Source organism: Callithrix jacchus, chromosome 7 (genome assembly GCF_049354715.1).
Source record: "Callithrix jacchus isolate 240 chromosome 7, calJac240_pri, whole genome shotgun sequence".
In the NCBI taxonomy this organism is placed as follows: Eukaryota; Metazoa; Chordata; class Mammalia; order Primates; family Cebidae; genus Callithrix; species Callithrix jacchus.
The window spans coordinates 114,541,080-114,563,180 of record NC_133508.1 but is presented as its reverse complement, the minus strand read 5'-3'; the positions used below and the strand labels follow the sequence as shown (position 1 = coordinate 114,563,180).

At 36.9% G+C, this 22,101-nt stretch overlaps 1 protein-coding gene across 2 annotated transcripts in view; it reads right to left on the bottom strand.

Annotated features, from left to right (window-relative positions):
* Positions 1–22,101, bottom strand: part of AK5 (adenylate kinase 5) — a 307,643-nt gene that overhangs the window by 224,344 nt on the left and 61,198 nt on the right. For both annotated transcript variants that reach the window (XM_002750991.6, XM_009001517.5), the window contains exon 6: positions 3,209–3,400. In XM_002750991.6, the coding sequence (XP_002751037.1) occupies positions 3,209–3,400 (192 nt within the window). The remainder of the gene's footprint in view (positions 1–3,208; positions 3,401–22,101) is intronic.

Below are 22,101 nucleotides of genomic sequence, written 5' to 3'. Positions count from 1 at the left end.
TGTCACTACTCAGGCACAGCCGTTATATAGTTTGAGTGCACAGATAATATAGAAGCTAAAGAAGACACTGAGTCAATTTTATAACTGATTAATAGACACTTTAAAATAAAAACGTGAATTATGTATAAAGTTTTTACAACCTAAACTGTTCATTTTGGATTTTTTTTAATAACCTATGTATTGGAGAAAAGGCAACAGAGTTCCTTCAAAGAGCACAGAATTGCTAGTGGTTACTGTAGGTTCTAAAAGATGAGCATTCATTGGGGAAAGAAGAGAGAAAAAGAAATACAAAAATTGTAAAATATTATCAACTATGACATTTAACTTTACAACATTCTAGACACCATTCTAAGCTCTTGACATACATTTAGTTCTCACAATCATATCGAGGTAGGATTATGACTATACTTGTTTTCAGGTAAGGCATATGAGCAGAGGAGCAGATAAGTAACCTAAAGGAAGTCACACAGGCGGTAGGTGGTGTAGCTGGAATCTGAATCAGGCAATGTGGCTGCACGGAGCATCTTAAAACAGACTTTCTGCATTACCATCATCTACCCTGTTACACATTCTGTCATTTCACCCCCACAACAATATTATGAGGTAGGTAATACTGTCTCCAATTTACAGACAGAGAGACCAATTCCTAGAGGCTAATATCTTGTGGGGCATCATGAAATTATTAAATGGCAATGGAAATGAGATTCCAAGGGACAGGAGTCAGACACCAAAGCCCCATAGAAGAGGAGAACCAATATAAAGTTTCTCAACGGGACTAAACAGGGATATGGTCTCTGTGGCCCTCAAGAACCTTGTGTAGAGATAAGTGATTCACGCTACTGGAGTGTGGGGACAGAGTCTGTTCTAGTCACTATAGGAATTCCTATCCCTAAAACAGTGCATGACATACATGAGAACACCCTGCACATTTTCACACTCAATAATTCATCACAATTATCACATATAATAACTCAACAGTCATTACACTTCATAACTGATTGTTTAATATCTCTTTTTCCACACCCTGCAAGCTCTGTTCATTTCCTGGAGCTTACTATGTAGTGAGCAGGTACTGTTCTATCTAGGTGCCTGCAATATGTCAGTGTCAAAATAAAGATCCTTACCCTTTATTTAGTTCTGCACTGCTAGCCCCTAGCAGAGTATCCTGGTTTTCAGCAAATATTTACTGAATGAGAAAATGAATGAATTAGGAGGGACAGGTAGAAGAAAAAAAAAACTACAGAGAAAAGGAAATATGGGTGTTTGATCTATTAACCCCAGATTTTTAATAAAATCTTAACATGCTTATGATTAGTATAGATGATCACGTTTATTATTTAACTTATTTTTAAAAGCAGAAGTATCACCAAATATATTTTAATTCCAGCAGTAAACTATGATCCAGGTTCTAAAAGAGGACACATGTTTTGCTTCTTTGTCAAACCATTTTTTCAAATTATATTCCCCAGAGCTCAGCCTGTGTTTGTGTTCATTGCTTTCCAAAAAGTGACTTAACTAGGCAAGTTTTCTCCCAGTAATTAGAAACGTTTATCTTAAAGCTCATTTGGTTTTAGCAGTGAGTTTACAGGCTGTCATTTACATTGTTATTGAGTCCCTCAATTAGAGGCAATGGCATTTCACCTCTATGCAGAATATTAGTAAATTAACAATCTCCGCTCTGCACTCATTTGAGAAATCTGCTCTGCTTGTGATGACGAATGTGACAAGCAGGGAGTAATCAGAGAACTCTGGTAACACCTTTATGCCTTGCAAACATCAATTAAAAGTGGGCCTGCACCTTATAGTCCAGGTTTGCTTTGTAGGGCAAATTTCTTTTTGTATGACACAATGTGGAAGTTACTGTTGGTAACTGGTGAGAAAAACAAACAACAACCCCAACGAAACACAGCCACAGGAGCATCCACCCTGAGTTTCTCAAATCTTTCCCATTCCTCAATGCCTGCTTTAGATTAAAATATGAACCCCGGCATTGTGAACAACTTCCAGATCAGATTGACAACTCTCTGACATGACAACTTTGACTCAAAGAGCAAATCATAGTAAACACTTCTTTATGGAGCTAAAAAGATTGCAAAGAAATTATTCTTCAAATGTCATGTCTGTCTCTTTCAGGCCCAAGGGAATCCTAGTATAATGAAGAGAGTTTTAACCGAGGAATTGCTAAGATCACAGGAGCTCTCTGGATGGGCTTCAGCTGATTTACTTAAAATTTGTGAAGAAAAACATCTTTATGGGCTTTTTATTGCGATGGGCATGCATCACTTTGATCAGATTCTCTATAGAGGCTTGTAAGACAAGCCAACTAGACAAGACTCTTTGGTCTGCTGGCCAGGGCCTGCGGTTGAGAGGAGGATTCTGCCAAGGTCGGCCACCATCGGGCTGTTAAGGAGCTGCTGTGGTTTTAGTGTCCTCTTGCATAAAGTGCTTTTTTCAGATGACCTATTATCCTCTTTGTCTCCTCTGCACTTTAATACTAGAATCTGATGTGACAATCATAAATTTAGCTGAACCTTCACCTCTAATGTTCTAGATTCTAAAAACTATAACCTAATGATTCAGTGTCATCTTTCATCAACACATTGAATATCATTAGTCATAAAACAAACTAAACATTTAGGAAAACATTAATATTTGCATTGCATCAAAGGAGCAGAAGGGTGACTACCTCCCATTTTCACATATTATCACTTCTTTATGACAAGTCAAACCCTTAGGAAACTTTTTTTTGTGAAGTCAGAATCTCATTTCTTTATGCAGTACATTATGATAAACAATGCTTAGCTTAAAATTTCAATCTATTGTAACCCCACATCAACTGTGTGCTTGTAAGTCTATCAATTTTGTTCGGATTCCAAAGACAGAAGAGTGGAGAGATTGGACAAGTATAGCTTACAATCACCCAGACAGTTATTTTAAAACTTTTTTACTTGAGCACTACAGGATTCTGACCAAGGTTAAAATTTATCTTCTTTCATAAAAATCAATTACTCTAAAACAAAAGTTTTGTTTTTTTTAAATATGACTTAAAAAGGCAAATCAGGTCAAAATGGTAAATTCTTTTCCATTGGTTCTGTACCCCCAAAAAACTACCTTTTAGGGTAAAGAGGATTTCTAAATGAGAACATGGGCTAGTGAGAAATCTGAAAGAGCGTTCTTGTTCTGGACTTGTAAAATTGAGCGAACTTACTGTCATGATGAGCCCCTTTTCCTGGAAGTATTTAACCAGCGGAGCAGCATTCTGCTTGAAGTTCATTAGTCTCCTTTGGGTAGCTTTCACATTGTCGTCTGGTCGGCCCTGCTGTTCTGCACGCTTCAGTAATCTTTCTTTGAGCCTCTGATTAGCACAAGCCAGGAATACCACCAAGTCAGGGGTACAGATCTGTGGAGAGCATGGACAAATAGAGAGACATTCAACATCCCAACCAATGCATGTGTGAGCAGTGGCATCCATTTCCTTTTGTTCTGTGAAGGCTGCCATATAGTTGGCCTTCTCTGTTTCTGCCACTGTATTTCCAGGGCTGCTGCTGTCCCCAATGCCAGGAGCAGCCATTCCTACTGTAGTTCATGTAAATAGCATTCCCCAACTCACGTGGCTATATGCAGTACTGTTTTGGCCATATGCAGTAGCCCTACACTTTCCATATATACTCAAATAAGTTTCCAAGGTGAATAAATAACAGTCTCAGCCAAACTTTGCTAAAATATTGTATATGCAACTTGATTTTAGAATGGAGGGACTACTGGGCCCCAGATGTTCTCTACAGCAAACTAGTACTACTGCTATGATTACTATGGGATGTCATTTAAAAATTATCTACTATATGCCAGGCCCAATGCTGTTCCCTTAAGATATTGCTCAATTTTACAACAGTCTGCAAGGTAAAGGTTATCTCCATTTTACAGATGAACAAATCAAGTCTCTGAGAAATTAAGTACGTGTCTGAGATCATATGGTCAGTAAAGTAAAAGTTAATATTTGAACCTAAGTCTGTCTGGTCTAAGGCCTCTGTTTCTTTCACTATCACAAAGCACCAAATGGCCCAAAGGTCTTCATAAATTTCAGAAAATACAAAGGAGTGGCATGAAAAGAACCTATGAAGTAAAAAGTTTCTGTATAACTAAAATAGAACTAGCATCGCATTTAAAACATAACATGACTACATGAAGTGAATGCAGTTTATTACTGAGTGTGGGACAAGGCAAAAAGGCAGTTTGCATAGTGGTTTGAAGCAGTAACCTCCAAAGTGTTTTACTGCATCTTCACATTAGTAAATGTTTTAAGCATATACCCCAATAATCATATACTTATTAATTGACAAATTATGCATGTACATATGATATGCATATATTACTATACTAGTATGGAATGCACATTGTAAAATATATATAAAAATACAATTTTTAAAGGATGAGATTCTATCATTGCAATTTTAACATTTTTTTCCCATATCATAGTGGTTTGATTTGTGCACTCTGGAGACCGCTAGTTAGAAAATGGACTTCGGAAGCTGGGAGACATGGACTCCTGTTTTTGCCCCAGGACTTACCAGCTGAATGACAGTCACATAATTTAACCTTCCTAAACCTCTATGTCCTCATCTGTCAATAGAGATAAATGAACCTACCTCCCTGAAGAGGTTTAATTATGAAGATTAAATAATATAAAATACACAACATGTATGTTCCATGGCAGGTGCTCAATATATTTTAGCCACTTTTACTATCTCTTAGTTTTCCTGATTCTTTGTTGCCTGGTTCTCCTTTAACATCTTGTTTTTTATATTATTGTTTTGCCCTCTCCTCACATTTGTTCCTCCTCAAATCCCTGAAGTAGGGGTATTTTCCAAGGCTTAGATCACACTCTCTTCCCTCTCCAGGTTCTCACTCTTTTAGTGCCCTTCCACTGTTTTGGTTTCAGCCACCACCTTTTGCTGATAGAGCTCAAATCTACAATTGTCAGCACCGACTTCCAATAGTATCCCAGTTCTATATTTTCAAATGTCTATGTGACAGTTCTATTTATATCTGAATGTTACCTGTGACTCAGCAAGGCCAAAAATTAATCTTAGCACCTTTCCATCTAAATAAAATCTCATCTTATTTGTTTTTATTGTAGCAATACTCCTTTCCTAAATCTCTCAGCTAGAAGACTTAGTATCAGTTCTAACCCTTACTCATCAAAACTTCTATCTATCCAAGCTATCACTGTTGCCTATTGATTTTGTCTTTAAAACACTGTTCAGATGGCCAAGCACATTGGCTCATGCCTGTAATCCCAGCACTTTGGGAGGCCAAGGTAGGCAGATCACAAGGTCAGGAGTTCGAAACCAGCCTGGCCAATATGGTGAAACCCTATTATCTACTACAAATACAAAATTAGCCAGACATGGTGGCAGATGCCTGTAATCCTAGCTACTTGGGAGGCTGAGGCAGGAGAATCGCTTGAACCCAGGAGGCAGAGGTTGCGGAGAGCTGAGATTGTGCCACGCACTCCAGCCTGGGTGACAGAGTGAGGCTCTGTCTCTAAAAAACAAACAAAAAACATTGCTCAGACATTTCGTCTCCCAATTCGCATTGCTACCATGTAAGCACAGGCATATGCTAGGAAAGGTGATTAGGAACATGGATTGTAGAATCAGACAATCCTGAGTTTCAATCTAGAATCTGCCTTCTCTTAGTTGTTTTTCCTTGTACAAATCGTTCAATCCCTTGAACTTCAGTTTTTTCCACTGTAAAGTTAGGAATAAACTCTCAACTCATAAGTTAGTATTTCCCAATTTTTAAAAAACACGCAAATCATTTTTGAAAAACCTTAAAAACTTAGAAAATCACTTGTAATTTTTGTGTGATATATGATAAAGAGATTACCTGAATTTAAAGCTCTTATTTTTAAATCAAATATTATGTTATAAAATTTGTAGTTAACATAATTATCAGTAACATCCAGCTTCAGCCACTATAATAAAAGACATATTTTAAGATTCGCTTTAGGAAGACTTTTTTTTGACAAAGAAAATGATATATTGCTGCTTGCTTTGGTGATAATGCATAGTAAAACATAAGAAAAAACTTCTAACTTAGTATTGAATGCAGATTTAAAACTTCCTGCCTTTTTAAATTTTGACATTTTGCACAAAAATGTTTTACTTTAATATGCTTTGTGTTTGTTTAGTCTGTAATGTAGGTGCTTCTCTTTCCTTGACACAATAAGGCCATGGATAGCCTTCTACCCATGTGGATTACTACAGTGATTACAATCATCACCATATTTTGTCTTTTACTACTGGTGTTGGATTTTGATATAGTAGAGACAGCTTCAAATTTATGTGATTTTTTAATACTTTGAATAAAATTGCATTTAGTTTATGTATGTTTTTAGTTAGACTTTTTTCAAGCAGTTTTAGGTTTACAGAAAAATTGAGTGGAATATATAAGATTTTTGATCAATAAATGCAACTTTAGGTCTAAAAAAGATGACCTTGAAATGAATCTGCTAAGCTACTGAATGTTGTAACTGTGATAAATTTGCTGTCTTTCTTTGGTATAAATTAATACCACATGACTAGTTCAGTGGAAACCTTACAGGCCAGGAGAGAGTAGCATGACATATTTAAAGTGCTGAAGGAAAAAAATACTTTTACCCTGAAATAGCATATCCAGTGAAAATATCCTTCAAACATAAAGGAGAAATAGACTTTTCCAGAAAAATAAAAGCTGAGGGATTTCATCAACACCAGACCTGTCCTACAAGAAATGCTAAAGGGAGTACTTCAACCAGAAACAAAAGAAAGTTAATGAGCAATGAGAAATCATCTGATGGTACAAAACTCACTGGCAATAGTAAAAAAAAAATCACAGAATATTATAACACTGTAGCTGTGGTGTGTAAGCTACTCTTACCCTAAGTAGAAAGACTAAATGATGCACCAGTTAATAATAATAACTATGGCAACTTTACAAGACATAAAATATAAATAAAAACAAGAAAAAGTTTAAGAATGAGAGGATGAAGTTAAAACATAGAATTTTTATTAGTTGTCTTTTTGCGTGCTTGTTTATGCAACAGGGTTGTTATCAGATTAAAATAAAAGTTATAAAATAGTATTTGCAAGCCTCATGGTAACTTCAAACCAAAAAACTCAGAATGGATACGCAAATAAATAAAAAGCATGAATGGGATTGGTGCCGTTTTTTTTTTTTGTTTTTTTTTTTTGAGATGGAGTTTCGCTCTTGTTACCCAGGTTGGAGTGCAATGGCGCTATCTCGGCTCACCACAACCTCCGCCTCCTGGGTTCAGGCAATTCTCCTGCCTCAGCCTCCTGAGTAGCTGGGATTACAGGCACACACCACCGTGCCCAGCTAATTTTTTGTATTTTTAGTAGAGACAGGGTTTCACCATGTTGACCAGGATGGTCTCGATCTCTTGACCTCGTGATCCACCCGCCTCGGCCTCCCAAAGTGCTGGGACAGGCTTGAGCCGGATTGGTGCCCTTTTAAGAGAGAAACCAGAGTTTCCCTGACCCTTTCACCATGTGAGTGCACAGAGAAAAGACCGCTCTCTATGAACCAGGAAGCAGGCCCTCACTACACACCAAACATGCCTGTGCCTTGATCTTGCACTTCCTAACCTCCAGAACTGTGAGATGTAAATTTCTTCTGTTTTTAAGCCTAAATAAGTAAATAAATAACATATGACTGGGAATAAAAAAAATTAAAATACAAAATAGCCAAGATCACCACAGCAGGTAGGTGAAATCAGCTGACTGCTCCACCCCAGCCATAAGCCTGCTCATCAGATTCCTGTAACCCCTGCATACTTCCATATATTATGGCCTCATATTCCTCAATAATGCTCCATTTTGAAGGGAAAATATATTTAAACTGTTTATGTTTTCACCAAACTTTAGTAGCAGACATCATTCTATTTTAAAAGATGTGAAGACCCTAGAAGTTTTTAAGAAATGCGCTGTGAAATGTTGAGAATTATCAGCAAATAAAATAGTGGTTGTAAGATCCTTGGCATCCTTTTACTTAGTGCATGTTATCAAAAAATATGTGCTGATTGAATGAGTGAATAAATAAGTTGGAAAAAAAAACTGAGGCATCACTTGTGTCTACACGGAAGTAAACTTTCAAATTGTTGATATTATTTCTCCTGTGCAATCAACAAACTTAGTCGTTTTTTCTTCTGTCGTTACACAGACAACTCAATCTTCCACTGTCCATTTTTAAAGACTTTACTTGAATGACTACTGTGTTAAAAAGAACCTGCCTTTGTATAAGCAAAGACATATTCATTGTGTCAAACTATAAAGTGAGCTCATTTTAATGCTCCTTGTTTTTAACTGTCTGTACTCTTGACTACCCTATTCTTTATGAAGAAGTGTTAGAGGGTCTAGACTCCATAATTCAGATCAGCTACACTGTCAGAAACCAGAAAGCAAAGTACTAAAGAAAAGAGAAGATCACAGTTGAAACAAAAACTGGAATAACAGAAACTAACAGATGGAAAAAATTTGGAGGTTATCTAACCCAAATTAATGCCAAACCTGTAATCATCTCTGTAATCTTTTGACAAATAATTTTAAATCTTGAACATGTAAACTCCAGTGTTCTGTCTGAGGAATTTCTTGCAATGGTACTTACTACCTATGTGGCAGCCCCTTTCATTACTTTATGACTCTAATAACTGAGAAATTATTTCTAATACTGAGCTAAAATTTGCTTTCCTATTTTACATACAGGTAAATGCAAAATAAATTCTTTTACCCATTAAACATTTATTGAACATATATGCCATTATCATAGAGGCTAGACTAAATCAGTAAAAAAGGAAAAAAGACAGACAATTGGACTTAACTATCATTTAACGTGGAGATAATTTCTGGGCAAAGCTTTCAACAGACCTCAAGGTTAGGGGACAAAAACTGGAATATGGGGTCCACCCAGGGGAAGAAGCTCTAGAAGGTAAACACACCAAACCCCACCCCCAGGCTTTTGTTGGAACTCCAAAATAGTATACTATGAGAGTGTGTGGGAACCACCCTCAGATAACAAAATTTCACTTAGGATACTCTCAAACTCTCATTACATTTAAGGTGACTGAATGTGTTTAACACAGACAAATTAAAAGAGAACAAAAAAGACAGGTCAGAAGAAAATAATCCAGAATGAAGCAAAAGAAGAAAAGCGTAGAAAAAATATGAAGAGGAGCAAAAGATACACCTGAGACATTGTGAGATGGCTCTAGAAAAATAGAGAAAAAGAAGAAGCAATATTTGAAAATATCTAAAAATTTTCCAAACTGAGAAAAGCCATCAAGTCCCAGATCCAAGAAGCAATGTAAAAACCAACAATAATAAACAGAAAAGTCAGATCTAAGCACATCATAGTAAAATTGAAAACCTACAAAGAGACCAAAAAAAAAAAAAAATCTTTAAAGCAGCCAAAATAGAAATGAGAGATTACTTTCAGAGAAGCAACAATTTGACTGACAGCTAAATTTTCAAAAGAAACAATGAAAGCCAGAAAACAATGACATGATTTATTTAAAGTGTTCATATATAATAACTGCCAACCTACATTTCTATATCCAGCAAAAAACATCTTTCAGAACTGAAGACTAAATATAGCATTTCCAAACAAAAACTGAGAGAATTTGTCATCAGAAATTCTACAGTAATTAAAACATCAGAGAGTATTCTTTAGGTAGAAGAAAAATGCTCCAGGATAGAAACTTGGCCCAAAAGAATGAATGAAGGGCAATGAAAATGGTAAATTTGTACATAAACCTAAATAAATGTTAATCATGTAAGAAAATAGTAAAAGTATCTTGTGGTATTTACAAATAGAGATAGCACATAAGTTGCAAGGCAGGTAAATGAAATTCAAACTGTTCTAGTCTTTGACTTTTTCAGGAAGTATACCTTTACCACTGTAAAAGTACAAATTTGTATGAGATATTAATAAGTTAATAATAACATGCCATAATTTCTAGAACAGGAGTAGGTAAACTCTTTCTGTAAAGAACCAGATGGCAAATATTTCAGGCTTTGCAGGCCATATGGTCTTGTAGCATGCAAGTAGCACAGACAATAAATAAAATAATGGGCATGGCTATGTTCCAATAAAACTTATTTACAAGGACAGGCAGCCAGTAGGACTTGGCACATGGGCCATAGTTTGCTGACCCCTGCTCTAGAATAACCACTAAAAAAGTTGTCACATAAGATATAATTAACTAACAAGAGGGGAAAATTTAAAAATAAAAATTGCTTATTCAAAAGAAGTAAGAAAGGAGAGAAGAAACACAAAACAAGTGGAACAAATAGAAGGTAAATTATAAAATACCAGATTTAAGCCCAAGTATATAAGTAATTATATTACATTTGAACAGAATAAATATTTTAATTAAAAAAACAAATATGGACTGGATAAAAACAAAAACAAAACTCAACTACTTGCTGTTCATAAGAGAGTGTCTTAGGCTGAGTTCTCCTGCGCATGTGTGCCTCAGGGCAGAAAGCCAAACATACAACATGAGTTGCTGTGCATTTTACTGCCACAAAGCTAGTCACAGCAAAAATGGCCAAGTAAAAGGTAGAATCAGAGGTTATGAGATGGGGCCTCAGGGGTGTTTGATATAGCAGTACACTTTAAAGATGCAAAAAAGCTAAAAGCGAAAAAGCATGAAGACACTAAGCAAGAGAAAGCTGGTCAAACTATACAAATATCAAACCCAGCAGTGGACTATAAGAAAAAAAGTATTACCTAGAGCTAAAGAGTGCCATGTCATGATGATAAAAGGTTTAATTATCCAGGAAGAAACAATAACTCTTAATTTGCATGGCCTAGTAAGCTAGCTCAAAGTATTTAAAGCTGAACTTGGACAGAACTAGAAGAAGAAAGTCACAAATCCACAATCACAGTAGCAAATTTTAATATATCTTTCTGAGCAACTGATAGAATAAGTAGCAAAAAGAATCAGTAAGAGTATAGAAGATTTCAACACAGCTAACAAACCAATATTTATTTATAATACTGCAACCATTCAGTTGAGGATAAAGTCTTTAAAAACACACAGAGAATTGTTTTAAAAGTTGAGCATATTCTGAGCCATAAAGGAAGGCTCAACAAGTTTGAAATAACTGAAATCATATAATCATCAATGACAGCCGGGAATGGTGGCTCACATCTGTAATCTCAGCACTTTGGGAGGCTGAGGCAGGCAGATCATGAGGTCAAGAGTTCAAGACCATCCTGGCGAACATGGTGAAACCCTGTCTCTACTAAAAAATACAAAAATTAGCTGGGTGTGGGGGCACATGCCTGTAATCCCAGCTATAAGAGATGTTGAGACAGGAGAATTGCCTGGGAGGTGGAGGTTGCAGTGAGCTGAGATTTCGTCACTGCACCCCAGCCTGGTAACAGAGTGAGACTCCGTCTCTTTAAAAAAAAAATAATGCACATTGATGAGCTCCATTCTGCTCTACTGAACCAGAATCTCTGGAAATGGAACCCATGAAAGTGTGTTTCAATCTCTTCTTTATAAGAAACTTTCTACATAGAAATGAGTGGTCAAGACAGGACCTTAGTGAAGCTGTAGAGTCTTTAAAACTAAAATAACAACAACAATAAAAATCCAAAGTGTATCAATATGATTAACCATGAAAATTAAAAAAAATTTTGTTTTTTTACTAAGAAACATAACTAGTGTATGAAATTTTATTTTGGTAGTTTAGACATTTCCTGCTTAAAAGCTGCATTCCATCTGTTATTGTTTGAATGTGCCTACTGAAAGTTCATGTGCTAGCAACTTATTTGCCATTGTGTTGGTGTTAAGAGGTGGGGCCTTTGGGAGGCAATTGGGTTAATACCATTGGAGTGGGAGTTCAGCCCCCTTTGCCTCTCTGTCTTGTGTTCTCTCATCCACCCTCCCGCCATGGGATGAGCCTTGCCAGAAGCTGGCACCAGCCTCTTAGACCTCCCAGCCTCCAGAACCATGAGCCAAATACAATTTGGTTCTTTATCAATGACGCTGTCTGTGGTTCTAACAGCATAAAAGGAACTAAGGCACTATCCATTTCCATGATCCTGTGGTAATCTCTTACAGTCCCAAATGCATATTGTTTCTACTACTTCAGTAAATAGTTACTAGGTTACTCTGTCCTTTCAGAAGCCTAATAATCATATCTGCTGAACAGAGTATATCATTAATGGTTTTTAAATATATACCATTAAAATTAGTTTATGAAGCATGCATTTCTGCGGCTTGATTTTTATGGCTCAAATCTTCATTTGAATAGAAGTGGTTGGGGTACACTGGGCTCTCAAGATGTAGGAATTTAATAAAGAGGAAAATATTAAAGTTTTAATGAATAGTATATACCAGGTTGACAATAAGAAAATGAATATAAACTTATAACGTTATTTTTTTCTGTAGATGTTTTTTCTTCACTACTAATTTGATTATTCAGGCATCTATTTCATTCATTTATATATTTATTTAACTAGCATTTACTAGGATCCTATTATGAACTAGAAGTGAAGTTCTGGAAAGGTAGACTGAGACTATATGGGCTGGCATTGTCTTCCATGCTAAGCAGCTGAGGTTTTGTTTTATACACTTGGGAGTAATATATTTTATTTTGTGCTTTAGAATGCCAATGGCAGTGCAGGTAGCAGACTGGTTGGGGAGAGACCAGAGGCAAACAGATCATCTAAAAGAGCTAATGAGCCTGAGCTGTCTACAATTATGTGCCCTTTATGAATAGAGGGAAAATAACATATAATATAAAACATTATTTTCATGACCATTAGTGCTAACACTAGGCAAACAGCACTAAAATAAGACAAAATAACTTTCTGAGATTAGAGAGGAGAGAGAAATGAAGGCAAATGAGTCAAGTTAAAAAATACATCAGCTGTTTCTACACCTGTGGGATGAGCTATGCCTGCCTGGTTCATGGTGGTCGGTTTATGGACTTCTCATTACTAGTGCATGGAATGCACGATTGAATAAACTGCAAAGACTATCTATTAAGAGGCATTCAAATGACTGGATGATAATGTTGAGTGATGTTGCCAGACTCAGCCAAGAAAAATCACTGTAGGAATTTTCTTCAGCATGTTGTTAATGTCACCATTTAGCAAACTTTTTTTTTTTTTTTTTTGAGATAGGATCTTGCTCTGTTGCCCAGGTTGGAGTGCAGTGGCACAGTCATAGCTCACTGCAGTCTCTTTGGCTCAAGTGATTGATTCTCCCACCTCAGCCTCTTCAGTAGCTGGGACTACTGGTGCATGCCACTAAGCCCAGCTTGCTTGCTTGCTTGCTTGCTTGCTTATTGATTGATTGTGATTGACTGAGATGGGGTCTTGCTGTGTTGCCCAGCTGGTCTTGAACTCCTGGCCTCAAGCAACCCTGCTACCTTGGCCTCTCAAAGTGCTGGGATTACAGACATGAGACACTGCACCTGGCCCCATTTAGCAAACTTCTAAGCCAGCTTTACTTGCCTCCTTACAAACATTTAACATTTAAATTCATAATATTGACTATAGAAATGACTGCCCATGAGATTCTGTTATTGATATATGAGCACAATCCTGACTCATATTGACTACGATGTTCATGAATTCATGGAAGCAAAGATTGAGAAGGATCCTTAAAGGTCATGTGGTCCAAATTCCTATTTGATCTGCATAGCAATTAATTTTCCAAAAAAATTGTAACTAAATACAAAATACATCTTTAATCTTATTGTATTCATTTAAAAAAGAAATAAGTGTTACTTCTCCTTGATCCACCTACTTTGGACAACTGGATTTTATACTTTGAGACATACTGCATCCATTCAAAGGAAGTATTAGAAAGTGGTTTAGCAGTTCTTAAAAGAAGAAGCACATTTTCAAATATTTTAAAAGCATTTCTTGAAGGAAAATAAAATTCAAGAGTATATTAAATGTGAACAGATATTGGGAGAATATAAAAGAGTGAGGAATTATGTGATAGCACCACTGATACTTCATGTACAAACCTACTGAATGAAAAATAGACTAAAAACTTGCCACAAAATGTCATTATTAAAGATTTTCATTTGAAACTTATATGAAAGCACTTTTATTAAAAAAAGAAAAAAACTTTAGTATTATTCCAAAGGCAAACTGGTATCTTTTTTTAAGAATAAGCTACTTTGATTTATGTAGCTGAAAGAAGCTAACACTTCAAAAGATTCATGCTTAATATAGTTATATTTCACACTTATCCATATTTGTTTCTTAGCACTCAAACACAAAGATTGTCTCCAACGAAATTCATAAGACTATTAAGTTATTAATGGATGGAAGAGTGATGGTACTGCACTCTATTCATTAGGTCTTACCATAGCTCTGTGGTAATCTCAGAGAGTTATCTCAGAATAATTCTTCTTTTTCATACTGGTAATGAAAAAACACTTTGAACTTATATCATCAGCCAATATTTGAGGCATTAAGTAACACCCAAACAAAGTCCAGCCATAGTTTGAGAATGTATCTTTAGAACATCTTGCTCTCAAATCTTTCTTGCACATCCTACATATAAGAACCATTAAGGAAGAATCATTCATTTTTCTACTCATTCAATTCATAAATACTTATTAATTGTTTAATATGTACCTTTAACTGGTTAAACTAGATCACTATTGTTCATTCATTTATTTTTCTTGGTAAACATTTTCTGACAAGTATCGTTCTAAAACCACCTGGAAATGCATTTATAGGTGTCCACTTCAGTTCGGCAGACATTTACTAAGCATTTATTATAAGTCAGCTACCACACTGGATGAAAGAGATGCAAAATTGGCAAGATATAGTCCCTTCCCACAAGGTTCTCTCAATCCATTGTGGGAAGCAGACACATAAAATGTTATTTCAATACAGTGGAATTGTATGGAAGTTTCAGTACGTTGGAATATAATTCCAAAATGGAGTCCAGCACAGGGTGTAACAGAGGTAGAGAAAAGGGCCTTGAGGTCTGGAAACTGGTGGTCGATGTAAGCAGCAGGTGACCATGTGGCATGTCGTCTTTCCCCGGCAACTTTTTAGGACTCTGTTTTTCCCATTGAAGTGTATAGTGAGAAGAAGAAAAGGAGTTACATCCAAGTCTATGTCCTGGCAGGCAAAAATGGGTCTATGAGAAACCCTGATGATATAATCAAATTACCTTTCTATCACTCATTCACTCTTAGTGAGAATTTATTTGAGTACTACCAGAAATATAATAGTTGCATTTTGTATTTAAAAAGTAGTGGGTGGGCGCAGTGGCTCACACCTGTGATCCATCCCAGCACTTTGGGAGGCTGAAGAAAGGAGGTCACAAGGTCAGGAGTTTGAGACCAGCCTGATCAACATGGGGAAACCCCATCTCTACTAAAAATACAAAAAATTAGTGGGTAGCATGCACCTGTAATCCCAGCTACTCAGGAGGTTGAGGCAGGAGAATTGCTTGAACCCAGGAGGTGGAGGTTGTAATGAGCCAAGATGGTGCCACTGCACTCCACCCTGTGCAACAGAGTGAGATTCCATCTCGAAAAAAAAAAAAAAAGTAGCTCATAATCTGGCATCTAGCTCTAAATTGCTCTGATGTAATAGAGAATGATGAATTCAAGATTCATGATAAAAGCTAATGGCCTGGTAGCCACCATCACATCCAGAAAAAAAGCTAAGCCAAGAGACTACCCAATAAAATGATCTGCAGAATACATGGAATCAAGTCTCCTTCAGACAATCAGGAATAGTCTCTGTTCATCAATTTCCCCATCTTGCCCATGTTCCTTTAATTACAACCCTACTTTCAGGAGGAGGGCAGAGGTTTAGATACAGCTTCAGAATCCTTCTCAGCATATTGGGTTAAGGAGTTGTTGCAATTTGAATGTGGTACACAACATGAAAATTTTTTTGCCATCACTAGTTTATACACATAAAAGAGGTGGCTCCAAAGGCATACATGAAAATTAGTTTTAGTCCTATTCCATAGCCATAAGACACACACACACACACACACACACACACACACGGTGAACATTTTTCTATATGTTCCACATTTAATTAATTGAATTTTTAAAGCAGTGGTGGACAGAAGAGGCATTTTTATTAAAATCAGAAAAGTTATTTCCTAACATCGTTCATGCCATTTTTTTTAACGTTCAGCGTTTTCAGCAGGCTAATTTTCGCCCTACTTTCTCATTAGTAAATGGGTAGATTGCCAAGGCTCTACAAGGCAATAGCTATTATAAGAACGGGTCTTTTCACATTACGCTGGTGCCTTGAGTTGAACCCAGACTTCTGAGTCTCTGTTGGCTGCAGCAGCAGCAGCTGCTTTCACCCTGGTCTTCTGCTCTAGCAGGGAGCCAGAGCACTGAAATATCATCATTCTAACAAGATATTTTTAGATTATTGATTTGGTACTTTATTGTTTCCTTATTTTTGGAAATGTATGAGTGATTTGGATGGAAACTAATCTGAGCTGGAAACCCTATCCAAATATTTTCTCTCCTCTATTTCTGTGTGTATTATATCTATCTACACATACATGTGTATATATGCACACATGTACACATACATCAACATACACTGACTAAAGAATGATATTTATTAGAATATTTGGTAGTTCAAGTGGAATACATTTGAATTAATTTCCAAAAGGCTTATTATTAAATTATAATAGAAAAAACAAAGAAGCTCATCTATGGAAAGGCCCGCTGGAGATTTTAAATCATTATTCATTCTAATTATTCATTTCCTCACTCATTTCAATCATTCATTCAGTAAATATTGAGTGTTTATGTGTACAAAAATAATATTAAAGAATTCCTAAAAATTTTCAGACAAGAAGAATCAATGATTGGCTCTCATAATTTGCTCTAATGTTTATGGTACTTTTAAGGAGATTTGTCTCCTATATAATTCAAAATTGTTTTCTTAAATGCAAATTTATTTACTCAGCAGAAAAGAACCAGACAATAAGCTATTTAAAAACTCTTATACATGCATGGGAAAGAGTTATGAGGAGATAAGTATAAAGAAAAACAGGCCTGGTGCAGCGGTTCATGCCTGTAATTACAGCACTTTGGGAGGCCGAGGCAGGCGGATCCCCTGAAATCAGGAGTTTGAGACCAGCCTGGCCAACATGGTGAAACCATGGCTCTACTAAAAATACAAAAAAATTTAGCTGGGCACGGTGGCATGTGCCTGTAGTCACAGCTATTCGGGGAGGCTGAGGCAGAAGAATTCATTGAACCAGGGAGGTGGAGGTTGCAATGAGCTGAGATTGCGTCACTGCACTCTAGCCTGGGCGACAGAGCAAAACTCCGTCTCAAAAAAAAAAAAAGAAAGAAAGAAAAACAAAGATTTTCAAATACACAGTGCAGAAATTGTAAAACTAAATGCACTCTCTCTTAAAAAATAGGGGATTTGGGCTGGGCGCGGGAGCTCATGCCTGTAATCCCAGCACTTTGGGAGGCCGAGGCAGGTTGATCATGAGGTCAAGAGATCGAGACCATCCTGGTCAACATGGTGAAACCCTGTCTCTACTAAAAATACAAAACATTAGCTGGGCATGGTGGCGCGTGCCTATAGTCCCAGCTAATCGGGAGGCTGAGGCAGGAGAATTGCCTGAACCCAGGAGGCGGAGGTTGCGGTGAGCAGAGATCACGCCATTGCACTCCAGCCTGGATAACAAGAGCAAAACTCCGTCTCAAAAAAAAATAAACAAAAATAAAAATAGGGGATTTGGAAAACTAAAAATTCACTTTAATATGTTGTCCACTGTTCAGAGCATTTTGGGATCTAACTCCAGAGAGGATCTTTTGAATGCTAAACCTCAGTTCTTTGAGACTAGACTGACCTTTTTATTGCTCAGGGAGATAGTATAGTTGGGTGGAGAAAGCACTGGAGAAAAGACAATAGGTGCTTAATTAGCTCTCACATTAACTAGATTTGTGAATTCCAGCTAGTCACTTAATCTCTCTGGGATTCAATTTTCTCATTTACAAAATGAGCTCAGTAGCTACCAACCTTTTTAGTTCAAAGACCGTTTTTAAAGGTCTCTTAAAAAAAAAAATCTCAAGAATCTCCACATGGTAAAGCTGTACTTTTGGTATCAGTTGACTGAGAAAATGCTTCTGTTTGCCTAGCTTTGTTTCCCTCTGCAATGACTCAGCAACCCCCAGAGGCAGGTACCACCAGTCACCTAAGTAGCCTGTAAAATTTGTGCTTGAATTACTCTCCAAGAATCAATGTACTCATGGAAATCATTAGTTAAAGCATGAAGGAAATAATTTATTTAGGCCACGACTCATAGGAAAAAAGCGAAAAAGAAGAAAAAGAACCAAAGACTACAGACAGATTAAATGCAATAATCAAGGGCTACTCACCACATTAGTAAATTAGTCACTACTCACTCTTCTGATGCAAACAAAAGCATATTACACTATCCCATCCACATATTTGGACAAATACCCATGACTATGTATCCAAACAATGCTATTTTAAAAATAAAGATGTTATTGTTCCCAGTTAATATTTTAAAAAATAATCATCATGGAAAGTTAAACAATAAGCTAGACATGGCTTGCCCTGTTTTTATACTACATGAAAATTTGCTGCTAATATATAGAAATACAATTGATTAGTATATTGACCTTGTATTCCATGATCTTGGTAAATTTAACTAATAGTTTTAGTAGACCTTTTGTAGATTCCTTAGGATTTTCTTTGTAAACAATCATGTATTTCAAAAGTACAGACAATATTAATTATTCCTTTCCTATATTTATGCCTTTTGTTTCTTTTTCTTGTCTCAGACCACTATTTAGAACAACATTAAATAGAAATGGTAAAAGCTGACACCCGCACCATTCCCAGTATTAAGGGGGCAGCACTCAACATTTACTATTAAGTATGACGTTAGCTATAGGTTTTTGTAGATCCTCCTTATTAGACGTGAATTCCCTTCCAATTCCAATTTCCTAAGTTTTTTTTTTTTAATGAACTGATGTTCAATGTTGTCAAATGCTTTTTCTGCTACTATGATCGAAGAACATCAAGCTTTCAAAATTTATTGAGACTTGTTTAACAGCTTAGTAAATGGCTTATCTTGGTGAATGTACCATATGCACTCAAAAACACTGTGAATTACTCAGTTCTTTGATATAGTGTTCCAGACATGTTTATTGTTCTTTTGATTTTCTATATATACTGGTATTTTGTCTAATTGTTATATTAAATACTGAGAAAAGATTGTTAAAATTTCCAATTATAAGTGTACATTTGTCTATTCCTTCCTTATTTCTATCAATTTTAGAGTCATGTATATTGAAACTTTTTATTAGGTATATACACATTTACAATTTGTATGTCTTTCCGATGAATTGATGCATTCACCACTATAAAATACTCCTCTGTCTCTGGTGATACTCTGTCTGAAGTCTACGCCAGCTTTCTTATGTGTAGTGTTTTTATGGTATATCTTTTTTTCTTTTTAGATGGAGTCTAGCTGCAATGTCCAGGCTGGAGTGCAATGGTGCGATCTTGGCTCACTGCAACCTCTGCTTACCAGATTCAAGCAATTCTCCTGCCTCAGCCTCCTGAGTAGCTGGGATTACAGGCATGCACCACTACACCTGGCTAATTTTTGTATTTTTAGTAGATACAGGGTTTCACCACGTTGACCAGGCTAGTCTTGAACTCCTGACCTCATGTAATCCACTGCCTTGGCCTCCCAAACTGCTGAGATTATAAGTGTGAGTCCCCGCATCTGGCCTGGCATACCATTTTTATCCTTTACTTTCAACCTGTGTTTTAATTTTTTTTAGTCTCTTGTATAAATGAAGTATGCTTCTTTCTTTCTTTTTTTCTTTTCTGAGACAGAGTCTCACTCTGTCATCCAGACTGGAGCTCAATGGCATGGTCTTGGTTCACTGCAACCTCTGCCTTCTATGTTCAAGTGATTCTGCTGCCTCAGCCTCCTAAGTAGCTGGGACTACAGGCACGTGCCACCACACTCAGCTACTTTTTGTATTTTTAGTAGAGACGGGGTCACTATGTTGGCCAGGCTGGTCTCAAACTCCTGACCTCGTGATCTGCCTGCCTCAGTCTCTCAAAGTGCTGAAATTAAGGTGTGAGCCACCACACCTGGCCAAAGTATGCTTATTTCTACCCATATAATGAAAATCCTTTTTCAATCTTTCCATAATGGTAGAAATTCTTCTGATACGGTTTGGCTGTGTCCCTACCCAAATCTCATCTTGAATTGTAGTTCCCATTATCTCCATGTGTTGTGGGTAGGGACCAGATGGGAGGCAACTGAATCATGGGGTGGGGGTGGGGGGGTTTGCTCCATGCTATTCTCATGATATTGACTGAGTTCTTATGAGACCTGATGGTTTTCTAAGGGGCTTTCCCCGCTTTGCTCAGGACTTCTTTCTGCTGCCCTGTGAAAAAGGTGGCTTTCTTCCCCTTTGTCTTCTGCCATGTTTGTAAGTTTCCTGAAGCTTTCCCAGTCATGCAAAACTGTGAGTCAATTAAACCTCTTTTCTTTGTAAATTACCAGTCTTAGGTATTTCTGCATAGCAGCATGAGAATGGACTAATATGGCTTCTGTAGAATAAACAATTACCCTGTTTATTCATTTTTGAAATACAGCATCTCTCATATTTTTCTCATAACGTGGGGCACACTTGTACACATATTCATTCTTCACAGAATGCAATGTGCTCACAGTGAGACTAAATCAGTAGGATCTGAGAATAGTATCTTGGACTTCCAACATATATGACAGCCAGTTTAATTTGAATTTATATTTTTGGCAATTACTTAAGATACCCAAATTATAACTGTCTCTCCATTTTCTCAAGGAATTGGTCTTTTCTATTAAAGAAATTAAGGGAATTGGGCCTGGAAATTAAAGAAATACAATAGTTTATGTTTGAGTGAATCTCTCTATGCAGAAAATACAAAATGTTACCATGAGGAAGCCTTTTGTCACTCATCCTTATGGGGCATTCTGGGGGAATAAAACCAGTGTGTGCTGGCATAAAAGAGTGAAGACACAGTCATTCCACAACTGCTGCAGGCAGTGCCTTGCAGAGCAGTGAGAAATACAAAAAGTAGATGAAAGAGTTTCAGCCCTTAATGAATCTGAAAATTATCCATTTTCCCTTTGCCCCTCTAGCTCTATTCTATACCATTCTCTTCCCAATTCTGTGCCCTTGTGACTCTTCCGAAATGTATAAGTCAGTTTTCTTGATCTCTGGCTTGCAGCTGTTTTTGACCAATGGTAAGCATTAGTAGGAGATCAGAGGAAGGGAGAAGAAGAAAGTCTTGATATTTATTCCCTTGGATCTCATCCTGTGGAATCATCATGAGCTGGCTACCTCTCTCTACTGAAGGTCAAGGTTCCTATAAGGAACCTTTCTTCATACATCTGTCTTTTTCTGGGTTCAAGTAACTCCTCCTCCTCCTTGAACCTGTAAGCCTAGGGATGGAAACAGATCCCACTTCCAGCAGCACTGCAGTATTGAGCTATCTTCTGTTTGTTTGTTCCATGCACACCTTTCCCTTGTTTCCTCATGTCGTATGCACAACTTCATTAAACACTCTGCTGTTTAGGCTATTTGAGTATGCCACTGCTTTCCTGCTGAAACCTGACACAGCAATATGATGAACTAATAATTAACAATATAAAGCACTACACAATAAAGGCCATATAAATATTGCAGATTGTAACATAATTTGCTGAACAAGTGGAGAGTAGAGCAAAATCTTTAATGCTTAGGGTTCTAAAGGAAGGTATTCAAGAGAAGAGGAGACTGGACAAGCAGACCAAAAAAAAGACCCATTGAAGAGAGACAAGCAGTGAGAGAGCAAGAAGAAAGTGTATTGAAGGCACAGTGGTAAAACAAGCCAGGTCCTGCTCAGATTGGATTGTTCATATCAGATTGCTTAGGGTAGCGATTCCCCACTCATGCACCTAATGACATTAACACATCTTACTTGAAATTCCTCACATTCTAAGGAATTTCTCTTCCCATCAGAAAGTGTGAA